This window comes from Dreissena polymorpha, chromosome 4 (assembly GCF_020536995.1).
Source record: "Dreissena polymorpha isolate Duluth1 chromosome 4, UMN_Dpol_1.0, whole genome shotgun sequence".
NCBI classification, from domain to species: domain Eukaryota; kingdom Metazoa; phylum Mollusca; class Bivalvia; order Myida; family Dreissenidae; genus Dreissena; species Dreissena polymorpha.
Genome location: NC_068358.1, coordinates 59609262 through 59636661, shown reverse-complemented (window position 1 = coordinate 59636661; position 27400 = coordinate 59609262). Strand labels below are relative to the sequence as shown.

The following is a 27400-nucleotide window of genomic DNA, read 5'->3' as shown; positions in this document are numbered from 1 at the left end:
GGTCTGTTCGAAGAACGCGCCTATAAATACGGATATTTCGCGTGTGGCCGGTTGACTCGTATGTTTTAATTTCATTTCCATTCTTCTTTTGGTTTTCTGTTTTGTATCTATAGGTTTATAACCAGCACTATGTAATAATGTAAAATAAGCCGCGAAAACTCCGCGTAACATCCCGTTCTGCGTGTGATGCAGCTAAGAACTGCACAGAAAAAGACATTCGCTATCCTTGATCTCATTCATTGAACTATCAGCGCCGTATATCTTTTTTAAAGATATTTCTTGTTAGAAATGCTTTGAACTCATCAAAGATAATATATTCGGAATCATTTTCGTCAAAAACTGTTCTAAGTTCCCTCAGTAATGGAATATTAAAAGTCATTTTGGTTGTCAATCTGAAAGAGTAAAGAAAACTATCTTTTAAAATCATTTAACTTGTATTAGTTTTAATTTCAATCATTTCATATTACATGTTCGGTGCTTGTTACATGTGAAATTTAAAATCTAACAAAGGTGAACATAAAATTATTTTACTAACAAATTTCAAGCTTACCTGTTTTATAAATATAAAATAATCAAAATAAATGTTGTATTGACTATTAATATTTGGCACAACCGCTTATTACACAGGTCGATAACTCGCTGAAACATGTTGCAGCATATTCACATTTGGCCAGATATAACACCTGGGTTCATTTATTATCCCCAAGCAGGCTGTTTTGAGCCTGACAGAGGAGTGTGCTTTATGACCACAGAACAGTTATAACTAATGTGTTCTGCTGATAAGCCGATGGCTAAAATCTAGCAGTCCTGGGAGTTACTGAGTAGGACAGTATGCGAAATATTTATGTCCATGTTTCAATTGGCGTGTTTCCGTTACAGTAAGTGAAGTGTTTTTGAGAATAATCGGATTAACAATCATGGCAGTTTCAGCTAGATTTTGTCATGGTAAGTGTGGTACAGTTTTACAAGTGTGACAACCTTATCCGAAAGCAAAACGTTAGGTTGACGTTTATGTAAGAGTTGACTAACTTATTAGTTTCTAAATAAAGGAATTTAGCATATAATGATACACAATAATACACGTGAAAGATGTGTACACTAAATTGACTAATCATGTTATTTAAAAATGCATAGAACAGTAAATATTGTTCATTTAGACAAATATGGTCTACAATAAAATATAACAGCATGGAACATCTGCAAGATGTGTACACTAATCATGTTATTGTTTCCAAATGCATAACACAGTAAATATTGCCCATTTGGACAATTAGGGCCTACATTAAAATATAATAGCATGGAACATGATGGACAACTGTTTATAAACTTGGATACATAGATGTGTACCGTTAGCAATAAAACATAGTACATATATAATAACTCGTATATTCATGAGATATAATGTCAAATATTTACATTTATGTGGTTGTTATGGTTGACAATACCCCTAATAAACTCTTATTTCATATTTGTTACAACATTGTTTTTTTATATGTTTTCAGGTACCGCTACTGTTTCTTGATCCAAATTGTTATCTACCAATTTGGAGAAAAAAATAGTGCTGTGTGTTTTCAACAGTGCTGTAACTAGGAGGCTGAGACTAGGAAAAAATGTGGATCTCCATTTAACCTATGTATAGGCGTGTATGTTCGTGAGTATGATTATATTTATTTTATGTGTAAGTTGATTAATTATTAATTGTGTGAGTAATATTGTCTCTTAACATCAGTGATTTATGTATATATATATTGCTAGGTGTTTTATTATACCATTGTTATTTGAGGACATTAATTCTGAAAATTTAATTATATTTGGGTGTTTCCAGTTGTATTTTTTAATGTGAATTTTTCTTATTTCCATGTATAGTGGGCATTCTAGTAAAAAATGAAATTCATCTTCTAGTGTATTACACGATATGCATTTCCTTTCGTTCCTTGGTATTTTTGGTTTGTGCCTTCTTCCTGTTTCTACAGCTAGTCTGTGTGAAGATGTCCTCAGACGTGTGAATGCTTGTCGGTATTTTTTATGTTATGACAGTTGAGATGTTTGTAGCCAAAGTCATGAAAAAGTATATACGTTGATGCTCTTTAGGACATGTGGGGTTCATTGTTTAAATTTTGCCAAAAAATATCTTGTGTTCTTTGTTTTAGAGATGCTATAAACGATTTTTCATTTCCAACCCCCTGATTTAGCCAAACATGAAAAAGCCTAATTGTTCTAGACATTCTTTGAGTGATTTTACCAAAGATGGTTTGTTTGGGTTAGATTCTAGCTCTATCAACATCATTTTATATGTGATTTTGACTATTTTGGTCTAAGGGCATTTTAAGATTTTGAACCAGTATCGAATAATATTAGCTATAATGATGCATTTTACAGGAAATCGACCAAGATCATTATAAATAAAAATATTTTGAGTTTGTATCTTGACTCCTAATAACTGTTTGCACAATTTTAAGTGTATTGTCTCTAATCTTTTACTATTATTAAAGCCCCAGACCTCACTACCATAATTCAAAATTGGTGTTATTAGTTTGTCAAATAGTGATAAAGAGTGTTCAATTGAGATCTCGGTGAAATTATATAGATGTGATTTTAAAATAAATATTGCTTTTAAGGCCTGGTCTGCAAGTTTATCAAATGTTAGGTTGAAGGATACTTGTGAGGAAAATGTTATTCCCAAATACTGAAAATTTGTGACAATTTCAAGTTCTTGGTTGCCATGTAGAAAATGTTGTCCTCTTGGGTTTCTTCCTCTTTTTTGAATATTAATACTCTTGTTTTCTGAGCATTCGGTGTCAGTTTCCACTGATTACAGTATTGATGCAAAATGTTTAATCCATATTAAAGGTCTTGTTCATTTTCTGACATTATTGTAATATCATCAGCATATAAGAGTAAGAATAATTTTAGCATGTGAATATTTATACCTTGGTGGCCTTTTAATATCAATGTTTCTTCAAGGTCGTGTATGTACATTGCAAACAGAAACGGTGACAAACAGTCTCCTTGACGGACCCCGAGGTTGCATATAAAGCTGTCGCTTAAGTAGTTTTTGAATTTAATACATGATTTAACATTTGAGTAGAGAGATGTGAAGATGTCTAACATTTAACCTCTGATGCCTAAATGTAATAAGTTTGTGCCATATATTTTCTCTTACTCGTAAGTCGAGCGCCTTTGTGAAATCGACAAAACAGACATATAGTTTCTTGTTGTTGTTTGTTATTTGATGTATTGCTGCATGAAGAATAAAAATATTGTCGGTGGTGCACATGTTTGATCGGAAACCAGCTTGTGCATCTACGTAGACACTATAATTTTCTGTCCATTTGTTAAGTCTATTATTAAGGATTATTGGAAATAATTTTCCGAGTGTGCTTAGTTGTGTTATGCCTCGATAATTCTCTGGATTGTTTATGTCTCCTTTTTTATGTAATGGTATTATGTAACCATTTGACCAATTCTTAGGGAAGTAGTTTAAATTGGAGATCTTATTAAATAATTTACTTAGGTAGTTTAAAAGATGGTTTATGCCGTATTTGAAAAATTCATTTATGAAGTAGTCAGGTCCTCCTGATCTATTATTTTTCAACTCTTTACAGGCTTTGAATATTTCGTCATTGCTTATTTCAATATTAAGTTCTTCATACTTAATATTGAACTCCCCGTTAACATATCCTTCATTAAAATGTATAGTGTCTTCATTTGCTTGGTAGAATGCTGAGACCTGACTTGTTCCATATTTGTCCTGTTTTCGTTGCTATTATCAGTTCTATAACTATTATGCCGTATTTGAAAAATTCATTTGTTATTTCTTCAGATTTTCTTCAGATTCAAGGTTGTTGATAAATAATAGTGTTTTATTTTCATCCCATTTAAAAGTATTGACTATTTGGGGTAAGTTTCTTGATTCATTTTCATTTTTTTAATTCCTTATGGGGTATATTTATGTTTTCAGTTTTAATGGAAAAGTCTATTTTGCAGTGATTCGATTCAATGTGGATCTGATATTGAGAATCGTGTGAAATTTGGCATCATTTCAGGCATACATAGTACATTATCAACAACGCTGCAGCCAGCATATTTTATACATGTGTACCGACCTAAGTGCGAGTCTTCACAGACACGACCATTCATGATACGAAAACCAGTTTGTTTGCAGAAATCAATTAACAATTTACCATTTTCATTTACATTTTTGTCTTGACTGTTTCGTGGCAAAAATACAGCTGTACTGTATTCATCAGAAGCATATTTAAGTTCTGAAGGTATTCATCACTTACAAAATCATTGCGCTTTCCAGTCCAAGCATTAAAATCACCTGTTATATCAATGACAAATGACAAATATAGACGAATATATAAGATATATGAGGAAGATACTTGATGAAATGTACCATGTAGAAATCATGTTTGAATGCTTACAGTCAAACAATGGCCGTACCATGTGTCAACAAAGGTCGTTCAAATATAACAAATATACAGGAAGCATATTCCTGTCCAGTTTTTGTTTAAATGATGTGAGAAACGCGTTTAAAGCATAATCGATCGTTTTTTTTATATTTGTCAGTGATGCAACTAAAACCGGAGTTAATAAGGGTCGTGCTCTTTGAAAAGGAGGTTTAATTCATGTGCGTTAAGTGTCGGCCCATTGCTCTGCGCAGTCCGCACAGGCTAATCAGGGACGACACTTTCCGCTTGAATGGTATTTGCCGTTTACAGAAAGTATCTTCCTAGCAAAAATCCAGTTTATGCGGAAAGTGTCGTCCCTGGTTGGCCTGAATAGGCTAACCTGGGATGATACTTCCCACGTGCATTAAACCCCCTTTTCACAGAGAATGGCTCAAATTTATGAATTCGTTACGCACGAGTTATGTAAAACTATGGACTATCTCGATGCATAATACAAATACTACAGTATTAGCCCGTAAGGCTTGGCAATGGCGACAAAGGCGTAAGGATTTTACACAGAGACGACCTAACAATTTATTGTTGTCCCCTACCGGTTTCACCGGAGGGGACCTATGGTTTGCGCTCTGTGAGTCTGTGAGTCTGTAACATTTTTCTGGATCCTGCGATTACTTTAAAAGTTCTTAATATTTTTCATGAAACTTGGAACATGGATAGATGGCAATATAGACATTATGCACGTCATTTCATTTTGTTCCTAAGTAAAAAATTCTGGTTGCTATGGCAACAAATAGACTAGAAATACTGCTGAAAATGGTGGTTTTCTGGATCCTGCGATAACTTTAAAAGTTCTTAATATTTTTTCATGAAACTTGCAACATAGATAGATGGCAATATGGACATTATGCACGTCATTTCATTTTGTTTCTACGTCAAAAATTCTGGTTGCTATGGCAACAAATAGACTAGAAATACTGCTGAAAATGGTGGTTTTTCTGGATCCTGCGATAACTTTAAAAGTTCATAATATTTTTTCATGAAACTTGCAACATGGATAGATGGCAATATGAACATTATGCACGTTATTTCATTTTGTTCCTACGTCAAAAATTCTGGTTGCTATGGCAACAAATAGACTAGAAATACTGCTTAAAATGGTGGTTTTCTGGATCCTGCGATAACTTTAAAAGTTCTCTATATTTTTTTCATGAAACTTGCAACATGGATAGATGGCAATATGGACATTATGCACGTCATTTCATTTTTGTTCCTACGTCAAAAATTGTGGTAGCTATGGTAACCAAAAAAAATCAATCTGAAAATGGTGGAATTTCTGACAATAGTGGTGGAGCCGGTAGGGGACCATATTGCTTGACAATAGCCTTGTTTATCCAATGTCCTGTATCTGATCGATCTATCAAAACATTGTGATGACGGCATAAGAGTTGATGCGGAGGTGGAGGGAAACGATAATGTCCTGTCCAAATTTATTGTTATGAACTTTACACTTGCTAGAGTTTTTTTTTTAAATGTAATGCAATCTAAGGTTACAATATTTAATCAAAATTAAGGTTTGTATTTTATAGCTGCATACACGCGATGTGTTTGAATATCGTTGAAAATAAAAGTTTCAATACATTATTTTTTCCATTTGGACAATTTTGTGTCGTGCACAAAAAGCTATTTCCAAAATATGTGTTCATCACGGACTTAGATGTTTTCCAAATGTAAATCGTCTAAAAGTTCTTATGGTTATTTTATTACAAAATGCTTGATACTCTTTGATTCTTTTAACCGTGGTCATCTTTTTGGCGCATTTTGTTAATTCGTCACGCGTTAACGTACATCGCTTGCAACTTTGATTAATAAATTTGCATTTATGTTACTTGATACGATAAAGTACAACAATGCACGCACAATAAAACACTATGATACAAACGATAGTGCACAGCACAAACATGGTTTCAAAAGAAACAAAGTATTAGGGATCTTAAAGATAATAAACACAAAATACCAATTACAATTTCCAGCAGGTACAAATGGTGATAATAAAATGTATTTGGTATTATTTGTTTTGCTAAGCACATAACGCAGAGTTTAAATATCCCAAAATATCAAGTGATCGGTTATAAGTTTGGTTGAGTATATATATGATGCGTACTAATAACAGAAACAATTTAATAATTTAAATATAAATCTCCCCGAATTTATTATACGTGTGACATATCTGTGTCAGCCAATTTCCCCAGGCTGTTAATTAAGACAGTCTTATGTTTTAAACTCAGTCTAACATCGAAACAACGCTGACGCTAAAAGTTAATTGTATCATTTTTTACTACCAAAACAGAAAAAGGACAGGAAAGCGGCAATTCGCAGGTCAGTGTGTAGTTCACATTTTCATTCTTTATATTTAGTTTTGTTATAGAAAATTTATTTATTTTGATAGAATTGTTGTTCATAGTATTTCTCGAACACTATAATTATTTATATAACACGATCAATAGAAAGGCTATCGTAAACAATGGCGATTACAATTAACAACTTAAGAGTGCAATGGTTGTTTAATGTTTTTGAAGGCAATACTTAGAATTCCTTGAGCTGGCAATATACCATGCTCCTTGATGGGGAATATTTTATGAAATTGACAAACCTTAGCTTGTATTTATTGATTTGCTGCCCAAGGGAAGTTGGTTGTTGTCAAGGCCATATTTCAAGGTCAAAATTTAACATAAAGAGCTTAAGGGCTTGCCCGAGTTGTAAGTTCTTTTTGTATTGAATGACTTCAAATTAATGTAGCACTTAAACCCCATATGAAAATTATGTTACACACAAAATCCAGATTTCTGTCCGATTTATATGATCAAAGTAATACTTACGGTCAACGGTCGATTAATATCATGTAAATAAAATCAATGGTAAATTCAAGAGAAGTATGTTATATATGTATAGTTGAACAGGAAAACCTTCAGACGGATAAGGCCTATTTTAATTAGTTCAAACGATAAAAAGACCATTACGTTCATTTCTCGGATCTGGTCCAGATTTGCATTCTAGCAAATCCGTGCGGGCCTAAGTATCCAGTGGGGATACATGACACACGACACACACACACACAGGTCTTAAATTTTTACCGTGTTCGGTAAAACAAAGGGGGAAAAAATAATGTCTTTTTCAGACAGAAACATGGTCATGGCTTCCAAAGATAGGCTATTTTTTCCAATTGTATAGCTAACATAACAGTTACATAGTAGCGCTATAAGATTTGCCGAAATTAGATGGACAATTAAATAGTTAAATTATTTTTAAGCAAAAGGGGAATTACTACAGTGAACACAGTCAATTATGATCTGCTTGTTTCAATAATCTTATTTGATTTATTTTTGTAATAATTTAAGATTGTATGGATTTAATCATGTGCAATTCGTTCAAGACTAAATCCCTATGTGATGATTTTTTCACGAGTACATTATAAGGGCAACTTAGTTAACTCTGTGGTTTTCGCCATAATAACCAACACCTTATTTGCAGTCAGTATAAAATACACAGATAACGTGGTACTTTCAGAAAAAAGATTACAACACATCATGACATGTTTCACAAATGGGTTGTGAAGGCAAATGCCCAGGTAGCCCCTAATTTGCATAACCAAAGTATTTATAATTTATGGGCGGCGGATACATTTTGTGGATACCCTTTTTGTTATTTTTTTAACCGACAAAGTAGCCAACCACTTCCGTGCAGCCAACCTGAAAAACACTCAGAAAAAAATATTTTCCACAATTTTCCCATGGATGTAGAAGCAAATGTAGGGAGCGGACGAAAAGTAGATAGTGCCTGATATTTTCGCAAGGAGTACGGAAATTGGCTAAAATTAGCATATTTAATAATGGCCTATTCGAAATGATATACAAGATTATATGACTGTAAACAATAAAACCGATACTGGATAACATTGAATAAAAAATGAACATATTATCACATCCACCCTACTTATTGTTCACGTTTTATTTACAGACGATGGTTTTATATGGAGGGTACAAAATTCAACAAAAAGTACGTTACTGATAAAATAATCAGCACCTACTGTGCAGTCTACATGAAAACTGGACAATTCCAGTAGACAATTTTGCGTTCAGAAACAAAACCTGTTTAAACAAATTCCTTTCATGGCTAAGAAAATACCCAAGAAGCCTGTGGTCTAAAATATTCCAAAGAACCGATATGCTTTACACTCGAAGAACATTCACGTAATTAGGTTTCACTTTGCGCATAAAATTCTTTGGTGTTTTCGAAAAAAAATGGGTGGAAAATATTTTGGATCGAGATCAGTGAAGCTGAAAAAGGTTACAAAAAGCCGTGCAAGACGTAAAGTTTTTAAGACAGACATCCCTTGGATAGTTTCACGGCTGTTTATAACGCGAGCCTCCACTTTTGGGGGATGCATTGATAAATGAGTCAATCCTACTTCCGAGGTGGCGCTTAGGCCCGGATGTTTTGAAATTTAACGGATAATTTTACAAGGTGATTTGGTTTTATATGTTTTTTCAACATATTCCGCATTATTTAAAAAAAACAGCCAATGTAGTGCGATTTAGCAATAATAAATTCGTCAAAAGATGTACAGAAACATACACTCACAACCCATTTGGAAACGTGAGTACCTTTATAAGTTGTAAAAGCTAATCGATGTATTTTGCCTGTGTGACGAGCAATTTCCCAGCCAATTAAATCGCGCATTACATAAAACGATTGACTTTGAACCATTACAAGTGAATGCGTGCACAAAAAAACGGCATCTAGCCGACCTAATAGATACATTTGCATTTTTCAAAAAGTGATGGAGCCAATGCCAAGGAGGTGGCGCTCAGATTAGGAGCTGGCGCCAATGCACATCTATAGCTTTTTAAGTGAAATATTTTATGTTATGGTTTCTATTATGTATACAGGACTTAATTTTTTTTTTCATTTGAGTTGCTTGCGTGTTTAATTAGAAAAAGTAGTTTTCTAATAATGTCTTGGTGGATTAAAACGTTAGTCTTAATATGATAAGAACAGTTTACTAGTATTAAACAAAAAAGTTAACGGAAAAAGACCGAGGTTTATTAAAAAAATTGGAGTTGATAGTGGAAAAAACAATATATATGAGCCTAGTTAAGATTCGTCGACCTTGGCCTTTTAGTAAATTAAGCATTTGAATTAAGGGACACAAATCATCGTTTCAAGAAGAAGAGTTATCTTATATTTATTGCATGAATTATCATACTGTATACAAATATTGCTGTCGATGAATTATTTTGATAATGTTTAACATTCAGTTATTGGTTTTATTGAGTATTACAAAATTGTGGTATATTTCGTACAATATGTTTTATTCATGTTGGTGACTTCTTAATTAAGTTGATCACTTATTAATTGAAAATAAACACTACGTCTTATGTATTATAGAATGTGTTTATATTCTGTAAAGATTTGGGCCTTCGTATGTGCGTTGAAAAATAAATGAAATATAACAAATAACATTATCTATCAAATGCTCGCCAATCATGGCACGTACCGTTATGCATGAATATGTCGTGTTTGTTTGTGTTTCGTTTTGAGATAAAATCCCTGCAATGAAAGCTACACATTTAACTGATTTGTTTGTGTGTAAATTTTCTTATCATATACAGACCAAACTGGTTTTAATTAGATAAAATCCGATTGTATATACCCGAGTGCAAACATGTGCCAATTTTACTAATCCTTACTAAACCACATAATACCAGCATACAGCTGTATATTCTAGCGACTTACTTTTAAACCACGTTTCAACACTTTCATCTAGTTTATCGCTCGCCGCATGTATATTTTATCGAGCATATTATTTGCCTATAACGATACATGATCATGTTTTCAAGAATAAGATTAAACATTCACAAGTTGATCATAGATGTTTAAATATCATGAAATACTATACTATAAATGTGACGTTTGTTTGCACAACAAAAGTTGTCAAAACCATACGCCCTTGTCCCTGTTGTCTTTATTACGTAGAATGCACATATAAGACAGCGTGCAATACATAAATATGAGCGGCGCTCTGTGAAAAGGGGGCTTAATGTATGTGCGTTATCTGGATTATTTTAAGATACTTTCTTTTAAAGAAAAATATATATATAAGCGGAAAGTGTCGTCCATGATTAGCCTGTACGAACTACACATGCTAATCTAAGACGACTCTTTACGCAGATTCATTAAACCCTTTTTTCACAGAGCACCGCCCATATATTTCTATATGACATTTCATTTGACGTGATGTTAGAACGCTTATAATCGTTGGGTGCACATGCTTGTTATACTATTCTTAGTATGAATGTCAATAATATGAAAGTTGTGTGGCGCTGTTGGAGATACATGTATGACGTGTATCGATATAAACGCGAATGTAATTCAATAAAATAGCAATTTATATCAGATTCCAGATCTTGAATATAATATCTGGCAGGTTCCAGATTGGCATGCCATGTTTACCAGAAATTACAAATCGTGTATGCTTTAAACAATAACACCGTACGGTCCAAAGTTTGTATCACACAAAAGTCTATAAGTCAAACTGAACACGGTATATGTATACATGGCTATATTTACAGATGTTTCCGTATTTAGTTCAATTTCTTTAACATGATGCTTAATTTTTCAATAGTTTTTCTACATTCCTGGCATAAATATTGAACTGTCGATGATGCATAAGCCCTGTAACAATGTTGAGCAATGTCTGCATATATGATCAGGGAAATGTCTTGATTTTGTTTTTGATTTTGTTAAGGAACATGTTGCTGTGCAAAAGTATTGATATAGTATTTTGGAATGCAAAACATTTTGCACATCTATATGCGTATGGTATATTTGTGTTTGTAATATTTAGATTTTAATTTCTTCATTGCAGTTTACGATATTGTTAATCATAGTATTACATTACCTTACACGCCATCAAAAATTCACGGTCTTCTTCATTTGTTCTCATGGTTTACGTTATTATGATTGCCTGAAGATGAACAACTGTGCGCTATCATTTCAGAACCCCGACTCTAGCTTTAACTCTAGCTGTCATGATGTTGCGGGAAACGCTTTGTGTGTTCGTCTTGGTGGCTACGGTCCGCTGCTTGCGTAAGTTATAACCTCACATACATCACAAGGATTCATAGCCAGAACATAGTGCTTTTTTGATATCATGCGTGTAAATATCCGAGCTATGGTGATAAATGTGAACGTTAAAAAATACACGTACATAAACGTAATTTCACTTTACAACAAATCATTTTCAACGCCTATCTCAGGCCTCGATCGGTGGACCTCAGTTTCAAAGTTTGTTGCGCTATATATCTACAAGTTATGCTAATGCAATCGTATTAGGTTGTCTGGCTAGCGCAGTGGTTGGTACACTCACTTCTCATCTAGGCGACCCGGGTTTAAATCCCGTTCCCAGCAGCATGTGAGTTTGGTTAGTGGTCACCATACGGGGCAGTGGGGTTTCCTCCGGGTACTATGCCCCCCCCCCCCAACAACACAAGATCATACCAAAAATGGAAAATATTTCAGTTACAACGAAATAGCTTTAAATTGCAGCTTAAATCCAAATGTCGTCCAAACTTTCGTCAGTTTAGTACGTAAGTTAGGTAGGACTGCTGCGGCAAAGTCCGGGTCCACACATAATGCAGCCTCTTGCTCGGAAAATACCTCATAAACTTCGAAATACGCACATACACACTATCCATCATATTGAAAAAGTTGTTAAAGTAAGATATTTGTTATTCAATTAGCTACGGTCTGTCTAATCGGAGATATAAAAAAATTCATTTCTATGCAAACGAAAATGTTTGTATCGTAGTTGTTCAAACTGGTTGGAATAACATTGCAAAGTTGTTGGTCTTTGACTTAAATGTTAGATCTTGACGTTATACTGACGTCGGATTCCAGCGTTTAAAGGTAATAGGTTTCAAAAGGAATACTTTATTAATTTTAGAGGTCCGACTTTGGAACAACATTTTTATAACCGAAATATGTACTGGGGATCATATTTACAGCGACTGAAATTGAGGCCAAAGCCAAATGCGGATCCTCGTTCAAGCTGACGCTGGAAAATGATTATCGCGTGATCAGTAAAGCTGTCGAGGAGACAAACGACACGTGCACGATCAAGTTCACTTCGGACACCGAGGGGGACTGTAAGGGCACGTGCTACATATTCAACCATTACGCGGAAATATCGGACGACAAAGTGACATTGAATGTGGGCAAAACGGTAAACTTGTTTTTATTTCAGAGAGGAGAATTTAAACCAGATCCTTTTTCTCAAAGTAGGTTATCAAACCATCGCTCTTTTAAAATTTCTGAAGTTGGTGTTCTCTTTTATTCGGAAACCATTGAAAAAACTTTTATACTTATATTTACGCATGTAATGATGGATGCAGTGCACAGATCTAATTTGACTTTTGACTACTTATCCCTGATACAGGATCTAATCGAGCAAAATCTGGCTCGAATTTTACATCCACGACCTGGTACTAAATCATTATGTCATGGGAAACCGAGAAAATGAATTCTTTATCGAATTCCCTTAATGCAACATGCAAAACATATTTGTAGTAAAGTATTGACTACCATCAACAATTGATAAGGCGTGTAGCACTTTTACAAAATGACTTACAGGGCCCGGCATTTAATAAGGTTGATTTGTACTGTTTTCATAATTCATAAACCTTATTTTCTTGATATCGAAGACAAGGCAGAATTTTCGCCCCGTAGTCAGGTAGCTTTAAGCTTTCGGATAAGGTTTTCCTCGGTTATGCATAGATGGTTTTATTTTAAACTTACAACATGTATACACCATATTAAACTTCTTCGGTTACTCTGTATTGAATTTTACACTTAGAATTTATACATACACAGGTGTATTTGTCAAAATCGAGGATCGTGTTATACTTTGCTTTATACTTTAGATAATCGGGTTTAACTTTTTGGAAAAAGCTAGTTTCTAATGAATGGCTTAACCCTTTCAGTGCGGGAACCGTATTTTGAAGGCTTTTGCAAACAGTTTGGTTCCAGATGAGACGCCACAAAACGTGGCGTCTCCTCAGGATCCAAACTGTTTGCTATTCTGATAGTGTTCTTTGAAAAAAATCGAAGAAAATGCTAATTTTAGAAATTCAGCAGAAGACATTTTAGCACACGACAAATTTCCCAGCATGCAAAGGGTTAAAGTAACATAAATACTCAAAATCAACGAATATTTCGTAAAATAAAGGTAACCCATAAAAATCAGTGTTCCTTTATAGCAAAAGCAAAAATTTCAACGCTAGATGTGGTATGGTAACATACAACACACGAACACTAACTTGGTACATGAACATGTGTTGAAAATATTTTCCCGTAAAAATACAAAAAAGAGGATTTGTATCGTGTTAAATCTATGTTACCAGACCACATCTAGAGTTACAATTGTGGCTATTGCTATAAAGAATATTTTTTTTTGTGTGTACACTTTGTTTTTCGAACTATTGTACGAAATATTGGTTGGTTTTAAGGGTTATGTGCTTTTACAGGATATGTAGGCTTAATATGGTTACTACCTAGTCCGAGATTTTTCATTATTATGAGCATATTAGCTATGCGCACAGGTTACAGACCAAGAGAGTAAATTTCATAAGTAGAAACCTTGTACCAAGAACCAGCCCCGCGTGGAATTGTGTATGGAAATAATAGGGTCAAGGTCACTCTTATGAAAAATAATAACAAATCGGGATTCCACTAAATTTTCCAATAACAAATTGAGCTGATGTAATGAAAGTTCACATATGAAAACCTTGCATCTAGACGTCGCTTTGGATTGCATAAAGAGTGGATGGGGTCAAGGTAAAAGGTCAGGTATATAATCAAATATTGGAAAAATTATAACTTTTTCTGGATATTGAAGACTCGTTTGAACTGAATTACGTGAACAGAAATTGAATAATTGCAATACAACATAATTAATATAGTCCTTATATACAGGGAATATAAATGGGATTGATGTGATCAAGGTCAAGTTCAATGTAAGTTAGTATATAAAATGATTTCGGCTCAATATCTCGAAAACAGATCGAGCTATTATAATGATTGAAGCATACATATTTGAACATTGTAAACCTGCTTTGTTTTACCCGGTATTTATCTACTAAACAAACAGTTTGGTTTACAAAAAAAGAGCCAGCAACTTAATACAAGAACCAAGAAAAGTCGAGCGCTAAGTCATCGAATAGACCTTGTTTCAAGTATCTGTTCTTTTATGATTGTTCGATATATGGCGCCGGGCTGTTTGTCATTTGAATGAACCGACATGGGTTTGATTCTCCACCTTGAGCATACAACATTTAAACTAGTGTATTATATGTATGATTCGGTCACTAGAGCTACATTTTGTTCCGTTTATTGAGCGAAGCATGTAGTCATAGAATATTCCGTGTGTTTTACATGTTTGCTATATCAACTTCAATTTCTTTTGGAGTATAAAACGGTATTAAGAAAATGTCGTTGAAATAATGATGTCAAAACTATTGGTCTTTCTAACAAAATTATGAAAGAAAATTTAGATTAAAACTTTAGTTGCTGAACAAGTAAAAAATACCTATTCTAAAAATGTGCTGCTTTTAAATAATGTTTGTGGTTTTCGACGTCAGCAAATATAATTTCACCGTAACTTGCAGACCTATCAGAAAGGAAGCGATTTTCCGAACGAGCCCAAGTGCACTGATGACGTCAGTGTCGACGTAGCGTTGATCCACGCAGCGGGATTCATGTATAACAAGACGTACCCCAACTACAAGTTCAAGTTGAACGTCTACAACAAGTGCGGACCAAAGGGCGAGGTTGTTAGCCTGAACTTTGACCAGGCAATCAGGGAAGTTGATGGTATTTGAATATTTATAATGTCATATCGTACACATTAAATCATAAAGTATTTTTATAATTATTTACTGTACATTAATTTACTATTTGTACCATTTCGAACTCGGGGCGTGATTAACATCGGATTTATATTTAGGTTTGTTGAGTTTGTATTAAATTTATACTTAGTAATTATTAGTAAGCAAAACTTTCATTATATAATGACATTAATTAGTTCGATTTAGTTATGGATTTGTAATTACATAAATGTATTCAGTTTCTAGAAGCCTAGTTATTTGGCTTCATCCATTCGTATAATACATCTGTTTTCAGCCCAATTGCACTGCACATATCATTTAAATTGATAATTTATATGATTATTGTAAATTGACTTAATATTATAATGCTGCTCAACATTTCAGAGTAGGTTAACTTGGTCATTCAGTTTCAGTACGTTCTCAGTTTTTGTTTTAGAGAAGATATGCAGGTATTATTGAAAAATTTTCTAGAGACTTAAAGCAACACATGTATCTCGGTAGATTTACAGTTAGATAGTGTGAATGTTCACAAGTAGCATGTTCTTTAGATTATACCAGTTTGGACACATTACAAAACATTTAGGTACTATTCACCTGCCTTTGCAAGAATTTCTGTGAGAGAAAAAATAACAACTTTAACTTGTGTTTATTATTATTTTTTATGCAACCAATGTTTTATTGATACGCATAATCATATTTAAGCTACATTTAATTAACACCAGTAATAACAAAGTCTAAAGCAAATCATAAATATACACTTATGTGAATGTGAATATTTAAACTTTGTTTAGACAATGTGAGAAATAAATATTACAGGGTCTGTGTTATATTGTTTGTTGAAAGAAAAAGGCTTTCTGTAAACTCGTTAAATAAACATCACACTCAGATTTATTTTATCAATGAAATAGGTAAAAAACGACTAAATAATGCTATAATCGTTAACTTGGAAATATTAAAAAATGAGTGTACATGCTTAATGAGCAGAAATTTCTCTGAGTTAAATGATCATCGTTAATACGAAACAAAACAATGGTTTAATTGAATCGGAAGTCACCAGTCACGAAATGCGTTATGAGTAACTAGAACACCGCGAATTTGAAGATGGTATTAGCTAGTTGACAGAGCAATCGCTCAGCTGAAAACTCTGTGATTCATTTTTCTTTCTAGTGTGCATTCCAATCCAATTTAATCTAAAAAGAGATAAAGATTAATTTCGTCAAACTCTTTTTATCAAAAAAGTAAACAGACTCTATATCGAAGATGTTTCTAGCAAAGCATATCGGTAACTGTGTGTAACTTTTCTGGGTCCTTTTTGTCAGGAATTCACGGGCCTATTCGTCAATGAGAGATTATTCCAAGCGTATTAAAACTGTTTTTGGGTTATTAAAACTAAAACGTTAAATTAAAACTACGAATTTTAATGCCTTTGATCATTTTCAAATTGGCGTCGAACAGTGTTTCCCCGTTTTTTTTTGCCGAGCATATCCGAGATGTTTATTGGTCGAATCTCGCATTGTCAGCGGTTTCAATAGTTTTCTGTATTTGCAGAGTTTTTAGTTTATTCAAATTAAATTTACGTTGTTGCGGGCTAAAACCGGGCGAGATTCTCGTCCATTATTATGAAGTCAATAAATAATACTTAAAATATTTTGCATCGAACGCTTTATTATATTATTGTTTTTACTTTTACAATACAATGCCAATATTTTTCAGTACAGTCACGTACTTATTCAGAAAGACGACTTGTACATCGCCATGATCTATAGCCTACTATTTTTTATTCAAATAGCAATGTGTCCTGATTTCATAAATAGCAGTTTAATGATATGCAGATCAAATGATTTTCATTTCCCGTCCGAATTTTTCAATAACGTTAAACCAAGCACCTCAAGGAAGAAGGTTTATACTTGATTAAGTATAACTATCCTTGCAGTTCCAGTAGAGTTTACACGTACACAAATGACAAACCCTCCCCGTTGCTGGATTACCACCACAAGGAAGAAATAGTCTAGTAGCAAACCGTTTTTATTTTAACAATTGTCAACTCATTTCAAGAAATGGTAGAAACGTCAATACACATTTTAGTATTTAGTATCATACTACAAATCCCATGCCTAGATTTCGTCCACAGCGAAGAAATTACCTTAAGTGGGAGGTTCTTTCTGGATAATAGTGTACTTCTTCCTGCGAGACTATTACAATCACACATTATACTTTTCCTGTAGCTATGTTACCATACGGTGTAACAACGCCTTTGCGGCAGAATGTTCTTACTTAATAAAGTACAAGCCCTTGGTAGAAAGGACAAAATAGTTGTCTTAATTATTAGAATCTCGCACATACCGGTTCACCATTTTACACTGCTCGTTGCTAGGTTACCACCACGGCGAAGAAAGAGAGTCACGTGAGAAGAACCAGTATATAGCAGGAATTCTGATCGGAGTGGGACTCGCTATGTGCTTCTTGATTCTGCTGGGACTCGCCCACTGCTATACCAGCAAGGGCGCCAATCGCCACTCCAGTCGCAGCGCTCTGCCCAAACGTAAAATATCCACAGCCGCTTAAGTGTGCACTGGCTGTTATTACGCAAAGTTTTTAACTTGTCTTGAACTATCGACGTTTCAAAAAAACACATAAAATTGTCTCGCATCAGAATAAAAAATTAAGATTTCTAATATAAAATTACTTATAATATTTTACAACTTTCACGAACTCTCCATGTTATTTTTTATAACTTTACCAACACTATTCGTATGGATAATTTCTTAATATGTTCTACGGATATATCGACCATGTTGGATTCCATATCGAAATTAATATCAAACTGGATATGGAATGAACATTGAAACTGTTATTTAATGTTTGCTAGTCATGTTAATCAATATAAATTTATCTTAGACAATTTCGTTGAACTTGACGTAGTTAAGGTAAATATTGAGTCTCATATAATGACGATCCTTATCAATTCATCATGTATTTTCTACCCGCTAAACCGTTGATGACTGGCACGTGTATATAAGTCTAAAATAATGCTTATAATGTAAACTGGTGATATTTTGTGAAAATTTTCATAACATTTAAAATGATTCAATGTATTATTCTTTATATCAAATCATAAATTGTTACTGGCTAATATTTATCTTATCTGTAAATTTTTAATTTGAATGCAATACTACGTGTGCAATAAACAGTCAATGGATAATTTAAAGTGTACCAAAAAACATGAATCAGAGTTAAACGTTACATACGATAAAATGTTTATAGTAAACATCTCGAGTTTTAAAATATCCGTTTTCTTAAATTTAAATGGTAATGACATCGACGGAGGGCATGTAGAGGGCATGAAGAAGTCGGACAGTCTTATGGTTGGTTAGTTACTAAAATGGAACATATTGATTTTTGAAACGTTTTAAAAGGAACGTAACACACACATAAACATAGTACATGTATGTTTGATTCTTAAAGAAGAAACGTTTTACTTGGCAATCTACAATAAACGAATAGTAAACATGACCTTTACATATATTGCTTGAACTGATGAATACACAAAGCAGTTGTATATCATTACTCAACGAACAATTGATTAACTGACATGAATCAAACATTTATTTCTACTATTGCAAACGAAAGCATAGCCTGGGTGTCTACTCCATTATATAAAAAGCTAATCGTTGAGCAATATTGCTAAGGTTTGCAATTCGAAACTATTCATTCCACCAAATAACTCAGTGATACATTGTTATCATATTGTTATTTTACAACGATATGTTTGTGATAGACCATGAACGTTTGTAATCGTTGTCAGATTCGCCATACTGCAAACGCTATCAGTATACTTATTAGATTATTTAAACAGTATGTGTACTCGTCAACTGGAATTATAGATATACATGCATTGTCTTTTTTCGCGAACAAACTTCTATCTATAAAACATTCGTACGTTACTAATGTTTGTTTTGAAATATCACCACTGGTGACAAAGCGGACAAACAAAGACTGTACAATAACTTTTTTTCGAGCACGGCTTGTGTCCTGCTTTTGCAATCGAATTTTAACTTGAAGTTGTATCACACTTGCTTTCCCAAAGTGGTGCGTTCAACTGCTTTTACAACTCAATTTTGTCACTGCTATATTATACTTTACTGCCATTGGATTGCTTTTATATATCCGTTATGTCATTTCTGCAATTTAAGCTAAATTATTTCTAGCTGGCACATATTGACAAGTCATATCTTTCCATACTCAATTATGAGATAAAATTTTGCACTTTATAAACACAATTATATTATTTAACAATTTCGCTACGAATGAAATATGTGTCGTTTCTAGACGGCGCTAAGCAGTTTACCCCTGGACAACAACCCGTACAAGTAGAGATGGGTGTCCGTTACAAGGCAACAGGTAGGTTCATGTGCACTTTGTATACGGGTAGCCCTTACTTGTCAAAATGTATATTGTTGGTAAGTTAATTCGTAAACAAACCAGATATGCGAGAAATTCTTTAGAAACCAATGTGAAAATTAATTAATGATTAGTAAGGCGCCATAGTGATAATACATGTATTTGTACATATATAGTTTTGTGAGTTAGTTTATTTGATACATGTGTTAACGACAAAACGGACCGACATTTACATAAAGTCGACGATATTAAAGTTTCCAAAACAATGCCACACTGTACAACTATGTATTTTTTCTTGTACATCATAAGGTTATGCAGTTTGTATTGTTTCTGCTCTGAGCGTGTATTACGTATTGTGAAATCCTGAATTATTACATATATTTATATTTTAGTTGTTAAAGTGTAATGGGTAGCATTTGATTTGTGTGAAACTAGTTTAAAATAACATTAGCTTTCATTATGTTATTTTGATGAACTATTTACTAAATGAACAAAAAAGTTTGCTTGTTATTTCATTATGATGCATACATATCAAAACCACAACAAGATAAACAGCTAGTGTTGTCAACAATCAATGAGTATGCATTCGCTGTTATTTTGGTGGTACAAACATCAGAATGTTAGCATGTTTTGTGGATGGTATGAATATATCTCGTTTTGCTGGTTGTATTTAGATCCTGACAGAGTGGCAGCAAAACCTCTGATGACGGGCCAGGGCGGATACGCAGCCAAGAAAGGTGTTTACACGATGTGCACTCCTAGTATTTATTCATTCATTCATTAAATTATAATTTTTGATTTTTTTTTATAATTTACAAAACAATAATGTTTTTGCATTTATATTTAATTATTTTTTCTGCTGGTGCTTCTTTAACATGAGACTAAACAAAGATTAATTTTGATTAATTGAGTCTTGCGTACGAGAATCAAATCAATTTAATTTTGCATTTCATCTTTGTACAAAGGTGTTTGTGTTGAAGTCATCAACGCAAGCATTCATTTATTAATAATGCTGCAATTTAAGAGCATGCTTAGTGAATCCTTTATTTTTTATGACTTGTTTATTGTGTGTGATGAAATAATGTAACAGCATGTTTAATATGGTTTTATCATTAATACAGTTTGCTGACTAGTGACTATTCTTTTTTTGTTCAGCATAAATAAGGTACGTACTTCGCAAATATATCTGCGCTTCATATATATGCACGTGTAATCAGATCCAATAAACCATTATTTAAGTATCCGTGTATGTGTTAACTTGTACAGCAAAACAATTGTATCAATGGTGTCACTTTATACCACAAAATAAGTATAATGTTTTGAACGCATTTTTCTCACGATATGCAAAGAAGGAAACAGTGGGCGCGTATATCCGCTTTTGGCACTTATATTTCGGAGTACAATAGAGCGATACGTTAATCGAAAAATAATCGCCTATTAAATGCTTCAACATAAATAAAACATGTTTAACAAATATATATTAATTTATGTCGATACGATCATGTAAATCTCAATTCTAAAATGTGTAACTGCTGCAAGGTAAACTGCATCCTTGTGTATCTTAGTAAAGAACAAAGTGATTTTTCTCTAATACGACAGGAAAATTACAAATGTCGATGGAAACCGAAATGTACACTCTCGGAATTGTATTCATTTCACTAAAGACAATTATATGTAATGAGAGGAGCATGATAGTGAGTGCGAAAAAATGTATAAGTTTAGACAGAAAAATCTGGACAAAACATTTGCATCAGGGGAATATACATTAATACATGTACATTGGTTTTCTTGTAATACAGGTAGTTAATATGTTTTACCAATGAAATGTGTACGATTATATGAGTCGCGTTCTGAGAAAACTGGGCTTAATGCATGTGCGTAAAGTGTCGTCCCAGATTAGACTGTGCAGTTCGCACAGGCTAATCAGGGGCGACACTTTCCGCTTTTATGATATTTTTAGTTTCAAGGAAGTCCCTCCTTACCGAAAATCAAGTTTAGGCGGAAGTGTCGTCCCTGATAAGCCTGTGCGGACTGCACAGGCTAATCTGGGATGACACTTAACGCACATACGTTAAGCCCAGTTTTCTCAAATCAAGGCTCATATTTTGACCTTCTTCATTGGATACATATCCGTTGACTGACCGACCGCACAACTCTTTTCACATTCTCGGTATCGAGTTCCGTAGAAGTTGGTCGCTTCCGTTTACTTATCAAATAGGATGACGAAGTAGACGTTGTGATGGCTTACAGAGGCATTATAATATTCAGAGGGTAAAATGTTCAATAAAATGGGGAAAACAGTGTATTAAACCGTTTATACTTGAAGTGACTGATTTGCATATATTTAGATATGTTTCCAAATCTTGGTGAATATTACAAAATATATTTTAAGATCACAAAGTAGCCGCTTTTGATATTCTAATTACATGTATTGGCTGTGGACATCGATAAATTGGATATGTGGAACTCTTATTTTGTTTTTATGACCTTACATTATCTACATATCATCCTGAACAAAACGTATTAAACTGCAATTAATAAGTACGAGATCAGTATGTTTTAGTTATGTAAGATTGGGATTTATTCGTTGATAGGTATTTGATCAAATTGATCTGACTCTTCTTGTTATATTACTCCATATTTTATAGAACTCGTCAGAGAAATTCGTTTTTTTGAATTCGCTAAGCAACATTTCTGAACTTGTTTGATAAAATATGATTTAGAATAAAAAGGCATGTGACATATAAGGCAAAGGCGCTGACACTGACACTGAGCATACTTCTATAATCTTACTCAGAGCTTGCAAGGGAAACACTGTATGGTTTAACTGTCATGATTTTCATGTTGATTTTGTTTATTGTATCCGAAAGTATTTTCACAGTTAAGGTTTACAGAAAAGCCGTTAATTTTAAGAAAAGAATAGCATATGCAAAGTGATTGATCACGCTACTAATCATCAGGACAGTTTAACAACGTTGTTGTCTACCTTACAAATATATTAATTGTGTGTGGTTTTGAAGTGCGATGTAAACCAGAGAAATTCACCTTTGAAAAAAAATAAATAAAGTTTTGATTCCAAAAGTAGTTACAAATAAGATAATATATATGGAAATTTAGTTCTATGGATATAACTGAGTTTAACTACTTGAAATAAATACGCGAACATGGTCGTAGTTATGCGTACATACTATACCAAAAATAAAGATTCAAGTAAATAATAATATATGTATCTCCTTTTGTAGGCAATCAATAGAAATAATTCTAGTAAAGTTTGTTTTCATAATGTCAAAATGTCGAATCCTATGTTAAAGATACTGATAACCATTTCTTTTCGCAATTTTTATACATATTTCATTAGGGGTCAAACAAGGGGAGTCTCTTTCTCCTCTCCTATTTCTTCTGTTCATAAATGATATAACTGATAGTTTAGATTTTGAGAAACTCACTTGTTAGGATAAAGACAGTCTATATTTGTATATGTCATTATTTGCTGATGATATAGCATTATTTACAACAGATCCTGATAGCTTACAAGCCCAGTTGAATTGTATATACTTACTCTCGAAAATGGGATCAAAAAATAAATGTTAAAAGACTAAAGTATGTATATTCTAAAAGAAAGAAAACCCCAAATAATTATCTATGGTCATTGAATAATGAAATAATAGAAATTGTTGACAAATTTACTTACCTTGGTATTAAATTCAATTATAATGGTTCACTCAATGACGCTAACAAACCCTGAATGAGCAAGCCTTAAAGGCATATAATCACCTTGTTGTCTATATTTAGTAGAGTAAACCTCGATGTAAAATAAAACTGTTATTTTTGACAGTCTACTTGTACTCATAATTACATACGGTTATGGAAGTTTGGGGGATCTATAAAACAATGAGGTTGATAAAATACATCTAAAATTTTATAATATTAGGTGTTCGTCAACAGGACATCAAATGCAGCCGTCTTAGGGCTAGGACTAGGACGTTTTCCATATCTATTATATGTAAAGAGAGGTCCCTTAAATTCTGGTGCACAATTATTAATTCACCAAACTCACTTATACGATCTATGTACGATAATAATATCACAGATAACACGTTTATAACACTCATGTAAAACTATGCTGGACAAAAGCTATCACACGACCTTATTGAAGATTTAGGGCTTTAGTTATTTATTGCATGAACATGTAACATAACAGACCATTATCCAAAATCAAACAACGCCTTCGAGGTCAATATTTCCAGTCATGGTATGATATGATTAATTCGCAAGGGTTAATTATATAATTATTGTAAATTTAAAAAAGTATTATACATTTGAAAAATATATAGATTGTGTTGATAATGATTGCCATAGAAAAGCTCTAACAAGATTTAGACTAAGCGCTCATTCTTTAGAAATTGAAACTAGATACAAAAACATTCCTAGAGAGAAACAGGAAAATTGCAAAATGTTTAACAGACTGTGTAACAGTAACATGGTTGAAACAGAATATCCCTTATTATGTATATGTACCCTTTATCAAGATTTAAGTATTAAGTATATATGTCAACCAGTCGTTTTATAATGTAAACAAGTCACATCTATGATTCCAGTACTAACTCTAGAAAATTAAGAAATATTTCCAAATATATTTACAATTCTATGTTAGAAAGAAATGATGCCTTGCTAGCTAGCTACTCTGTTGCTTCATGTTAACGTTGAAAACCAATTATGTATTTCAGGTATTCATTAAAGTATACATTATGTGAAATGCTGTTTGTTTAGTATTTCATTTGTGTGGTCATCTTGATGTATATTTGTTTAGTATGTGGCCAAGGGATGTTCTTGCTGATTTTGCCAATAAACTGAAACTGACCAGAATGTCAGGCATAAGGAAAACTTGAAACTATTATAAAACTATTTAATGTTTACAGGAAATGAGACAGACGAAACGATGAAAACCGAGAATGTCAACTGAAAGCTCATTTACTCAAGAAACAAAGAAAGACAACATAAAAAAGTTTGAAGACAATGCTGACACCGACATGGGAAACAATAACAACCCTGATGCAGAGCCACATAGAGTTAGGATATTATTGTCTAAGATAGTATTGTCTGTTCAAGCAATTATTTGGCATATCATACACAAGATTACGTATATAATTGCATAATATGTTTAAAAAAATGTGTTATTTGTCATACATGCAATGTCATTATGATGGGCCAAGGTAGGTTTGATCGCTCTTGATATTTTGGAGCTGAGGCATTTCTTATTCGTTTTTTTAACATACACTTCACAGCATCATATTGCAAATAAAACGATAAATAAAGTTTTTTTTCACGCAAAGGCAAATATACGTTAACCGTTTTAGAAGCGTTTATAAATTTGATGTATAACTAGTGCAAACATTGAGGGTACAGAGCAATTAAATTATCTTTTTTTCTATTCAACATCGGTTTCCATATCTTTTATAATATACATTGCAGCGATATAGATATTTTGGATGTCGGTCATTTATTTGTATAAAAGGATTAAATGGATTAAATTTTCTTATACATAAATGTAAGCCAAATTAATAAGGAAGTGTGCGACAAAATAAGATAACATAAAGTATTGTTAACAATATATGTATCGTTTACAATATTTCTGTTCATAACTGGCAGGTGTATCTAAATTAATGCTTTAAGTAAAAACCATCTAGTAAATAAATTAGGGTTTTAATAACGTTGTGTTGTACATCTCTTTCCGCGGGTTTTCAATTTCAATTTTATCTTATGTTCGTTTGTAGAAACGCTTTGTACAGGTTTTGATCCTTCCTATTATACAATTCTATTGTTCTAACGTGTACGTGGAGCATTGTGTTTGTGAGTGTTATTACAATACCTTTAATATGCTTGTAATTTATTTTAAAAAATATAGGCATAATAACTTTTTATTAGTTTCTTTAGATTTCGATTATTTTCAAGTAAAGAAATAAAGTATATGACATAATTGATAACACTGTTGTCTTATTGTCAACAGAATCGTGCTGCTGAATATGAGCTACAATCACTAATAATTAAACGCAGCAACAAATCAACCACAAACATGCACAAAATATGGTTGTGTAAGTGGTAGAACCAAACAAACAAAGGTGTCATGTTATGTTTATGGAAATTCTGTCGTCAGATTAAACATGATAATAAAAAAGGGTCAAAGACGTTTTAATTTATGACGTTTTTTTTACTTCTAGAGACTTATTTTCAGTAACAAACATCTTAGCTTAAATATGTCGTTTGTGTGATTATACTCTTTTACTCGAAAAATTATTTTTTCCTCAGCAATTGGTGACACAAGTAGTTACAACCAAGCTACAACGTGAATAATGATGTAATACGTTATCCACTGAAGTAGCATAACAGAACTTTCAATCAAGACATCACGAGTTCACGGCCGTTAATCACGCGCGCCACCTCTTTTTTGAGAGCATTGATACATGAACCACTGCTACTTCCGAGGGCTGGCCGTATGCGCTCCGGTCCGGATGTTTTGAAATTTAACGGATACTGTTTACAGGGTGATTGGTTTTTATATGTGTTTATTTTTTAAATATTTCGCATTGTATTTAAAAATCGACCAATGCAGTGCGATTTAGCGATTATAAATTCAGCCAAAGATGTACAGAAACATACAATCACAGCCCATTTGGAAACGTGAGGACCTTTATATGTTGTGGCATGGTAAAATTCGTAAAAGCAAATCGATATATTTTGCCTGTGTGACGAGCCAATTAAATCTCTAACGAAATCAAACGATTGCGTACAACATACATTAGATGCTGCATGCACAAAGATATTGGCTTCTTGCCGAGGTAGTATATAATTTTGCATTTTTCCAAAAGAAATGGAGCCAATGCTTAGGAGATGGCGCTAATGATAGGGATGGCGCAAATGCAGGATGTATCATTAACAGTCGTATCGCAATGACATTATCACATGACATACATTTGATAGATGATGCTGTTTGTTATATTCTCATTTCTTTAAGTATCAAAGAAAGATTTTAGGCTCTTGTACTTTTGTGTCATTGGACTCATTTCCTACTTTTTGACTTATTTTCTAACGCTAAAATGACATCGTGTAATATGGCTATGCACAAGCAAAATATCAAAGGTCAAAACACCAAAAACACATTACATTGTACTTAGTAAAAGCCTTGCTCTTTGCAAACACAAGTTCTCTGTAGATTAATCAATGTTGTTTCATCATAATATATTAAATGGTAATGGAATTACAGAGCGCACAGGTAAATTAGCTACGAGCAAAAACAAGTTCATAATAAAGAAAGTGTTATGATACTGTTTCTCTCTGCATTTCCTCTAACAACCTGTATCATTATACTAAGTTGAATTAACATCCATTCGATACTTAAACCGTTATGAATATCAATACCAGAGGGGGCAATCAGGTGATAGTCAAGATGAACGAATGTTGTGATACAATAGACCACTACGAGAAATCTTTGTTAAATACCAGTCTGACAACTTTTATCATCGGCGGCGATCTGAATGAAAGTCTAAATGCCTCTAGATCATCTGTAAGATAAACATACATTGAGGACTTATCTCTGACTTTAATAAGACAGTATAGGAATCCCCGTGGTGGTGAATGTACAGAAATAGA

At 33.2% G+C, this 27400-nt stretch overlaps 3 protein-coding genes across 6 annotated transcripts in view; 1 reads left to right on the top strand and 2 right to left on the bottom strand.

The window, feature by feature from the left end:
- LOC127879983 (mucolipin-3-like) overlaps nucleotides 1-27400 on the bottom strand; it is a 226306-nt gene that overhangs the window by 107604 nt on the left and 91302 nt on the right. The gene's annotated exons all lie outside the window — the stretch shown is intronic.
- The window catches only part of LOC127879988 (uncharacterized), a 212913-nt gene that overhangs the window by 126956 nt on the left and 58557 nt on the right, over nucleotides 1-27400 (bottom strand). The gene's annotated exons all lie outside the window — the stretch shown is intronic.
- LOC127879985 (uncharacterized) lies at nucleotides 1550-25012 on the top strand. The gene is made up of 8 exons (XM_052427145.1): nucleotides 1550-1651; nucleotides 11470-11558; nucleotides 12476-12693; nucleotides 15134-15338; nucleotides 17727-17894; nucleotides 19682-19753; nucleotides 20428-20490; nucleotides 24673-25012. The coding sequence occupies exons 1-8, from the start codon at nucleotides 1632-1634 to the stop codon at nucleotides 24714-24716; spliced, it is 879 nt and encodes a 292-aa protein (XP_052283105.1). The 5' UTR covers nucleotides 1550-1631; the 3' UTR covers nucleotides 24717-25012.

Excerpts from the sequence above, each read along its gene's own strand:
- LOC127879985 (XM_052427145.1), top strand. The coding sequence starts at position 1,632 with ATGTATAGGCGTGTATGTTC. Across the intron at positions 1,652-11,469 it reads ATGTATAGGCGTGTATGTTC|AACCCCGACTCTAGCTTTAA; the intron begins GTGAGTATGATT and ends CTATCATTTCAG. Across the intron at positions 20,491-24,672 it reads CGGATACGCAGCCAAGAAAG|GAAATGAGACAGACGAAACG; the intron begins GTGTTTACACGA and ends TAATGTTTACAG.